At 31.7% G+C, this 9,990-nt stretch overlaps 1 protein-coding gene across 1 annotated transcript; it reads left to right on the top strand.

The window, feature by feature from the left end:
• The first annotated feature begins 7,171 nt into the window (after window positions 1-7,171).
• Window positions 7,172-9,708, top strand: LOC113862544 (UDP-glycosyltransferase 83A1-like). The gene is made up of 2 exons (XM_027495625.1): window positions 7,172-7,661; window positions 8,861-9,708. Exons 1-2 carry the CDS (start codon window positions 7,172-7,174, stop codon window positions 9,706-9,708), a joined length of 1,338 nt encoding a protein of 445 aa, XP_027351426.1.
• Window positions 9,709-9,990: the final 282 nt, after the last annotated feature.

Raw genomic sequence — 9,990 nt, 5'->3', positions numbered from 1 at the left:
TAACCCATTATTGGAAATAGACCAGAAGGCAGAATTAGGCCTTGTAAGTCTAAGAGAGGGGTCAATGGAAGAGATGTGATCACCTATATGGGCACGAAGGAGAGAGTGGATTTTATCCCAGTTCCAGCTGCCTTGTGCAGCAAACAAAGCAACAAGAGCCTCCAAATCAAGCTCAGTGCTAGGAATAACAACCTGGTCAATCAACCTATCAACTTGAGGGATCCAATTATCAGTTCAAAATTTAATGGACATTCTATTCCTAACACACCAGCCTAGACCTTGGGAAAATTCAGTCCAAATACTCATTAAATTTTTCCATAAATAGGACTAGCTGGAAACTTTCTTCACACCAAAATTCTAACTAGGACTAAAATTATATTTGTGAAAAAGAACTTGAGCCCATAATTCAGAAGGAGAGGTGACCATCCTCCAGCATAATTTCATCATAGAGGCCTTGTTAAGTAAATTTAGATCTCTGAATCTCAAGCCACCCTCATTTTTAGGTTTGCATATGAATTGCCAGCCAATAAGGTGACATTTCTGCTTTTCTAAAGAACTCCAAATGAAATTCCTACGTAGGCTATTTATCTCATTGCAGACAGGGAATTACCAAGGATTGCATGATATAGGCAGGTATACTCATTAGACAAGCTTGGGCTAGAGTAACCCTACCAGTCATAGAAAGAGAGTTCATTTTCCAAAGTGCTAACTTTTTCCTGATTTTATCTAAAATAAAGGTTAGATGGAATCTATTAGGTTTTTGGTGAAGAATAGGAACCCCTAAATAAGTACCAAGATGGCTAATAGGTTTGATAGCTAGAGAATCACTAATAACCTTAATAGTAGATATATATGTATGTTTAGAGAAATAAAGAGAAGACTTATCAGTATTAACTTTAAGACCAGAAGCAGAGCAAAACTCAGATAATAGCTCTGAAATAAGATTAGCTTGACGAGAGTTAGCTTTAGCAACAAGAATAAGATCATCAGTAAAAAGCATATGGGAAATTTTAGGCCCTTGAGACCCAAAAGAAAAAGGAGCCCAATCTTCACTAGTAACTTTATCCCTAATGAAATAGGCAAGTCTTTCTATGCAAAGAACGAATAGATAGGGAGATAAAGGATCACCCTGGCGAATACCTCTAGAGGGAGCAAAAGGAGTGGAGAAATTATTATTCCAATTAATAGACATGGAAGAGGAGGATAAACAATGGTAAATTAAATTGACCAAAGAAGAATTTAGACCTATATTATGAAGGGTCTCATAGACAAAGTTCCATCTCAGCCTGCCATAGAATTTTTCCAAATCAAGCTTAATAATCATGAAATTAGATCCACGTTTAACGTTTTGAAAAGAGTGAACTAACTCCTACAAGATAAGGACATTATCAATGCCTTGTCTCTCAGGAATAAAACTAGATTGATTAGCTGAGATTAAATGAGGGAGGGAATCCCTAAGCCTATTAGCAAAGAGTTTTGTAACAATTTTATAGCTGACATTGCAAAGAGAAATTGGCCTAAAATTTTTAATAGTTTCAGGGCTCTCTACTTTGGAAATAAGGGTGATTATTGTATGATTAACAACAACAATTCTATCAGGATATTGAAACAGATCAAGAACAAAATTAAATATGATAAGAGATAAAGTATTCCACTGGCTTTTAAAAAATAAAGCATGAATTCCATCAGGACCAAGGAATTTAAAATTTCTTATGCTAAAAAGAGCAGCCTTAACCTTCTCAATGGAAGGGTCAACAGAGAATCTCTTGTTGTTAGAGACTCTTAGAGAGGGAAAACCAGACTGGGTCATCAGATGGAAATCCTAGGGAGAAGGATCATGATAAATGTCCTTAAAATAATCCAGGGCAATAACTTGAAACTTAGAAGGATTGTATTCCCAGTTACCGTTATCATCTTTAAGGGCAGTTATAACATTTTTATTTCTGCGGACAACTGCTGCTCTATGAAAAAAACTGGTGTTTCTATCTCCTAACTTCATCTAATTAGATCTGTAGTAATGGAACTAATAAGATTCCTCATGATCCAAGATTTGATTATATTCTTTCCAAAGAGACTTAACAAGATTAGTGAGGAAAGGATTAGGTCAAAGAGCAAGTTTCCTAGAGATCCCTTCTATTCTGCTAAAAATTCTTTTTTTCCTATAGAAAATATTTTCAAAAGTGGATATGTTCCAATCAGATAAAATATTAGTAAACCTAAGAATATTATCAGTCCAAGAGCTAGATCTGGACCAAGAGGCTTTTACAAGGCTAGGGAAGTCAGGGTGAGAAACCCAAGGAGCTAAAAACTTGAAAGGTTTGTTAGCAGAGTGACCCTTATCCCTGAAATTCAATTTGAGCCAAAGTCCCACATGGTCAGACTTAGGGACAGGAATATGAAGAACTATATTATTCTGAAATAAAAGGCGTCAATCCTCATTAGCCACAACTCTATCTATTCTCTCTCTAAGGTTATCTCTCTGCCAAGTAAAAGAAGTTCCTTTAAACTCCAAATCTTGAAGTCTACAGTTATTAAGATAATCAGCAAAGTTGTTAATAAGATAAGTATTGACAGGACCCCCACCAAGTTTTTCCTTTTCATATAGAACAAAGTTAAAATCTCCAGCAACACACCAAGGGCTAGTAACAGTACGACTAAAAACAATCAACTCATTCCAGCAATCTATTCTAACTCTTTCCTTAGGGTTGACATAAATAACCAAGAGAATCCAGTCAGGATGACCACAACAACTAATTTCCATATGAATAATAAACTTAGATTTAGATAAAACACAAGCCTTAACCTTAGAGGAGTTCTAGAAATACCAAATGCCTCCAGAAAATCCAAGCGCATCTACTTTAGTATTACTATCAAGTTTAATTTTATTAATAATACTATCAGCCTTCTCAAGGCTGACCCTAGGCTTAAATAAAGATATAAAGTCCAGGCTGTAAATGTCAATTAGATCATTAATAATCCTATGAAAACCCTTGCCACTAGCTCCTCTACAATTCCAAAAAAAACTATTCATAAAAATAAAGAAAATTAGGAAGCATCTAAATGATGTTGGTCATTCACTAACCCAGATTCTAGGTCCAGAGGGACATCAAGAATAGCTTCATTTCCCGATCCTATGTTACCACCTAAATCCATATCCATAAGAACCTCCTTATCAGGTGGTTTATCAAGTTTAATATAAAAGGACCAGTTATTATTATGATTCATACTTAACAAGCCCTGAATAGAACAATTTTGGGATGGGTTATTATTAATATCTTTCTGCATTTGACTCATAAGAAGCATGATATCCTTATCTTTTTCAATATCTAAGTTGCTAACCCTAGAAACCCCTTCAGACAAAACTTGTTTCACTACTTGATTAGACTCACTTCTTGAATCATTAAGAAGTTCATGCTTAGGTTTGGATCTAGACTTAGTTAACTTTTTAAGATTCTTATTAGAACTATGATCATTAAAGGATTTACCTACAAACCTAGGTCTAGATCCTTCAAGGTAATGAGACACTTCTAAGTTAGTTTTCTCCTTACTATCAAATAAACTCTTTTGATTAGGATAAGATTCTTGTTCCAACTCAATATCTGTTTTTTGAAGCACCCCAAATCTTGACCCAGAGGATAACTCTTTACCCTTACCCCTAGGAGTAGACCCCCCAGAAACTCTAGATTGAGCTGGTTTTTTCTTAAAGGGTTTTTTGACCAACATCCAAGGACCAAATTGACTATGTTCCTCACTAGACTTATCTAATTGGGATTCCTAAGCACTATCCCCAGAATAACACTCAGGCCCAATAGACATTTTATCTTTAGACATTACAGAAGGATGAAGAGAATTCTCAGCATCAATCCTAACAGAGGGGGATTTAGAAATATCATTACAAGAATCCAGTTTATGCCCATATTTCTCACATTTAAAACATATAAGATGCAATCCCTCATACTCTATTCTAAATACCTGTCCTAGGGCTTTAAATGAAGGGATAAGTCTCTTATTTAGATCAATCTCAACACAAATTCTAGCAAAGCGACCTCTAGCTAATAAGGAGGTATGAGAATCAATTTTTAGCATAGATCCCAGGCAGGTATTGACCTGCCATAAAAATTTCTCATTGTACAATTCTAGAGGAAGATCTGGGATGCGGACCCAAATAGCCAATTTCCTAAGGTTATGATCTTTGGGCCTAAACAGAGGCCTCTATCGTTGAACTAAAAGGTAATGATCCATTATAAGCTAAGGTCCTTTGAATAAGGCATGTTTATAATAAGCTAAGTTCTCAAATTTAACTAAGAAAAAATCATTGTTCAAGTCCAAAATTTTAAGGTTACCATTCTTACCCCCAAAGATTATTAATTTTGACTTAGGAAACTAAAACTAATGGACTTACCTAACAATTTTATTATGAGGGTAAATTTCCAAGGATTACACCAAGCCTCGTAGTCCTCTAAAGGGATTTTTAGCTCAGGGCAAAGATGATTATTATCATCTTCTGATACAATTTCATCAGAATCCAGAAGAATGTTAAAATCATCCATAACTAATTTTATAATTTCGTCATCATCTAAGACTAGATCTAGGTCATTAACTTCAATAACCTTATCCCTATATGTCATACATGTAGAGATATTAGGGTTTGGTTTCACCTGGTTTATGTCGGGATCCTGAGAAGCATCCTCTTGCATTCTCGGGTCCAGATCCTCCAAGGAAGGTGATTGAACCCTCTTTATCTTCTTCTTACTTCTGAACACCAGATCCGTGTCTTCGTTGGGACAATTCTCTTCTTCAAGAGGCTCCATATTCACCTTTACAACTACATGATGTTAGGGTTCTGGGGAAGAACCCCTTCACACACCACCGTGCGACCACCAGAAGCGTGACGACGTCTGGATTGACAGCAAAAAAACCTAGGGCTAAGAAAACCCTAGCAGAGTAGCAGAGGCTCTTTCTCTCACTTATCTCAAGAAAAAAAATCTTGGAGCGTAAAAGAAAACCCTAGCAAAAAACATATTCAATAATTTTGTATTTTAATTATAAGCTCCAAGATTTTATTTATTTTAGATAACATATTTCCTTTATAAAAAAAAAGGCCAAAGATTTTAAGCTAGTTTTCTAAAATTTGTCAATCACAAATGAATAATACTATTTTTAAATAATCCACAAAAACAATCCAATCCAAACACACTAAATATATATTTGACGATCACTAAAAATTAAATTTCTACATTGCAACAAATAGTTTAATATAAAAATTATTTTTAATACATTCATCGATGGGCAATTATATGAGGTCACCAAAAAAAAAACAAATTTTAAAAATGAAAAAGATATTTTTAGTATATTTTTTATTAATTAAAAATTATTAAAAATAAAGAACAAATAAATTTCAATCTCTCAATTATATTTTATAAATTTTAATAAATTTTAATTAGTAATAATTAACGTGTTAAAAAAATTACATTTATACACATGTGTTCAATCTATTCAGTCTAATTTTTTCTATTCAAATCATATTGCGTGAAAATTTTCTTGATTTTTTTTCAAATCATGAATGAGAATTATTCAAATTGATGGTACGTATTTAATTCCAAAAAAAATTGACGTTTTCAACTTTGTTTATGAATATTACATTTATGCTATTCTTAACTCAATTGAATTCCTGCGAGTGTATGTATAATTCACTGTGTCCAGGTCAAAATCATTCTTATCACGGTAAACAAACTCGTGTTATTAATAAGTGATCGGTTCATATAGTATATATTTTGTTTTCGTTATTTATTAATAATTCATCTTATTATATTATAAATGTTTTTATTCAAAAATAATATTGTTTTAATTATAAAAATAAGTTTATTAATTTCAACTTTTAAAATTAAGTTTATGCCTTATAAAAAATAAATTTATTAAAATATATAATATTTATTATATTTTATATTTTAAAATAATAGTTTTTACTAAAATTTATCACTTTTAATTATTTATTTTAAATATTAAAAACTTATGCTAATGTTTAATTCATTTGCTTTATTTTTATTTAATTAAAATCAATTAATCCATACTTGTTTTCTTTAAAAATTATATGCTTTTGAGTTTTTGATTGCACAAAAATATTGTAAAATTTAAATTAAACCATCAAACTAAAATTTATTTTTTATATCTATTTCTCTTTTGCTTAATCATTTGTTTACTTATTTGTTTGTTCATTTATTTTAATTGTTCTCATTCTTTTAATTTGGATCAAAGGAGTAACATAAATAATTTTAAAGGCTATTATAATTTTTTTTCGTCAATTTAAGGTAAACATTAGAATGGATGTAGTAGACACACTGTGAGTTTTTTTTTTTTTCCTTTTCTTATGCATAAATTAAGTTTCAAATTTAATATGATTTTTTATAGGCTATTTTATTTTTAAAAAATTTCTCACTATTATTGAAATTGACAGTGAATTCAACTCTAAACTTAAATTAAGGTTTTATTAAAAGTTTAGAAGGAAGAAAAAGAAAAAGTTCGAAAGACGAAAGAGAAAGAATGATAATTAACAATAAAAAAATCTTTTAGATTAAAAGAACTGAAATATTTGCAAGTTTCATAACACTTTCCCATCTCACTTTCTTCAAACAGCCAAAATGTGTGGAGTGACACTGGTGTCGCATTGCAATTTGGGTCGCGACAGCTGCATTTGCAGAATGTGCAGTTTCCATGGCGTGTTGACCAAGTTCTTGACTCTTCAATTACAGGTCAATTGGAATTTGGAAATTGATGCGCACTCACCACCTGCAGGTACAGCCTCATGCATGCGTCCAAGTTCAATACTACAAACAAACCCATAGCTCACGCTTAACTTTTTGGTATGTTCTTTTTATCACAGAGAATTTGATTCGACCTCAAAATATTTACACTAAAGTTAAATTAGATTAACTCTTTCAACGTCAATTTTTCTCATTCACAAAAGTCGACATTTCTTAAAAAATAAATCAGAGAGACCTGGAATGCGAGCTTTAGCAGACCCCATTCTTCACGCCTGACTTGACCCAAAAACTAGAAAACAAACCTGGAATGTAATGTTTGCTGCTCAAGCCTTCCATATATACTTCACAAATAATGCTCTTGGACAAATCAACAATAACTCTACCACAATCCTACATTCCACACCTTACCAATGGGCATTCCACACTTTCTTGCAATACCTTACCCAATCCTAGGACACATGAATCCCCTTTTGCAGTTCTCTATGGTTTTGATCAACAAAATATGCAAAGTCACTTTCGTGATTTCAGATGGTGACTACAACAAACTGAAGAGTGCATTTGTGGGGCAGAGCAAAGTCATAGAATCACATATAAATGTAGTTTCTCTCCCAGATGGTGTGGATTCTGAAGATGACAGAAAGGATCAAACCAAAGTTATCAAGTCCACCATAAACAACATGCATGCTAAGCTTCCCAAGCTCATAAAAGATATAAATGATCTGGATAGTGAAAACAAGATTTCTTGTATAATTGTCACTAAAAATATGGGATGGGCCTTGCAAGTCGGCCTCGAATTAGGAATTAAAGGGGCTCTATTCTGGCCAGCCTCAGCAACTTCTCTTATATCCTTTGACTCCATACAGAGGCTTGTTGATGAAGGATACATAGATTCCAAAAATGGTAAGAAATATCTATATATTAAGATGTTCTAAGTGCATAATGTAATTTTTTAATGTTATACTGTCTCTTCTTATATTTATAAAAAGAAATTATTTTATTCCTAAATATAAAAAATAAAGATCATTTTTTAAATGCATTAACTACTAAAACAATTAATATTTTTATTTATTATAAAATTTGTGATAACATAATATTAATTTCTCTTACCTCTTATCCATAAAAGTGTATACATTCATTTAATATATATAACTCACTAATTTGATTATACAATATTATAAATATTTATGCAATAGAATATAAATTTATAATATATAACTGCTTTTTATTAGTCTTGATAAATTAAATATTCATTTTTTTTTTATAAATACAATAAAAATATTATTAAATCTAAAAAACTTGACACTTACATTAAATTTTATTATTTTTATCTTTTGTTTTTTATTTTCTTTTTATAATACGCTTCAAATATTAAAAACTTGAAAGTATCGTACATGAATATTTTTCTTTTATTTTTAAGATTTGAATAATCTATCTTCTATAAGTTAACTTTTAGTCTAATTCATTTCTAATAATATTTAACTCGAAGTTTCATCATTCGTTTGCATATGACATTTATTTCAAAAGAAATTCGTGAGCAATTCTAAGTATATACTGACCATGACCACTATTTATCGATAATCATTCAGTAGTATTTACCTATATTCTTCGTGTCACATGCAATCGCTGAGCGTTGTGTTTTGTATGGTCCAATGGAAATTTGTCTAGATTTAATCAAGCATTATATTGTTCTCTTAATTAGTTAATTTTAATAATTAATTATACATTAAATTAAAATTTAGATACTTGATATCGAAATTTTTCTTAAATTAAAGAAATTTACATTTTTAATCCTTCCATAAAAAATCATATATCCTTCTTATTTGTCAAAATTATTTTATTAATTGTTAAATTTTGCTAAGTTGTTTACTGTCTTTGCTTAAATGATATGACATCATAACCATGCTCTCTCAGCAAAGACAGTGGCAAACGATACAAATGCTTTGTATTACGTTGGATTAAAATAAAAAAACAATGACAGTGTATAGATTAAATTATTAATTTGACTTTAATTATATCTCACTTAGTATATTATTGTTGAACTCTAGATTTATGAAGTGCAATACTTATTTATTATTAAAATTGCATTTTTGGCATTTCAGGACTTCCAACCAGAAAACAAGAAATTAAGCTTTCCTCAAATTTGCCTATGATGGACGGAGCTGCCATGCCGTGGTACTGCTTGGATAGTGCCTTTTTCTTCCTTCATATGAAGCAAGAGATGCAAAATTTGATTTTAGGAGAATGGTGGCTTTGTAACACTACATTCGATCTTGAAGCAGGAGCATTTTCCACATCCCCAAAACTCCTACCAATTGGCCCTTTGGTGGAAAATGAGCACAACATAAGTTTATTGTGGCAAGAAGACACAGCATGCTTAGATTGGTTGGATCAGCAGCCACCTCAATCTGTGATATATGTTGCGTTTGGTAGCATGGCCTCAATAGAACAAAGTCAATTCAAAGAATTAGCTCTTGCACTTGATCTCCTTAAAAGGCCTTTTATTTGGGTTGTGCGCAAAGATAATGGTTCCAAGGTGAATAATGAATTCCCAGATGAATTTCGGGGAACACAAGGTAAAATTGTTGGTTGGGCACCACAAAAGAAAATTTTGAGCCACCCTTCCTTAGCATGTTTCATTAGCCACTGTGGTTGGAATTCAACCATGGAAGGTGTATATAACGGGGTGCCTTTCTTGTGTTGGCCATTCTGCAGTGATCAACTTATGAACAAGACATATATCTGTGATGTGTGGAAGGTTGGACTGGGATTTGACAAGGATGAAAATGGATTAATATTAAGGGAAGAGATAAAGAAGAAGGTGGAGCAACTACTTGAAGATGACGTAATAAAAGTAAGATCTTTGAAACTGATGGAAATGGTTATCAAGAACAAAGTAGAAGGTGAAAAAAATATCAACAAGTTTATCAATTGGGCCAATCAGAAATAAGAATGTTTTTCATGCCTTATTGATGCTTCTAAAAACACTGGAAATGAGTACAATCTAGCACACAACTTTAATAATCAAGTCTAAATAAAATGAGAGGGTTAAAGAATAAAAGTATTTAGTAGTAGATGTGAAGGATATATAGCCCTAAATAACTTAGTTTTTAGTTGTAACTAAATCATTTTTCTATCAATAATAGTTATTTCTTTCCTCTGTAATTTGTCTATATATAACCTGATCTCTTGTACTCAGATCCATACTATATACTTTGCTTTATGCTGAATT

Source organism: Abrus precatorius, unplaced genomic scaffold, assembly GCF_003935025.1.
Source record: "Abrus precatorius isolate BTA unplaced genomic scaffold, Abrus_2018 Scaffold3, whole genome shotgun sequence".
Taxonomy (NCBI): Eukaryota; Viridiplantae; Streptophyta; class Magnoliopsida; order Fabales; family Fabaceae; genus Abrus; species Abrus precatorius.
Note: the sequence above shows the minus strand (reverse complement) of the source record. Positions and strands in the feature narration are given on the sequence as shown.

Bases quoted from the DNA above. Each gene is read 5' to 3' on its own strand.
- LOC113862544 (XM_027495625.1), top strand. From the start codon at position 7,172: ATGGGCATTCCACACTTTCTTGCAATACCTTACCCAATCCTAGGACAC. The intron at 7,662-8,860 runs GTAAGAAATATC...TTGGCATTTCAG, and splicing joins ATACATAGATTCCAAAAATG to GACTTCCAACCAGAAAACAA.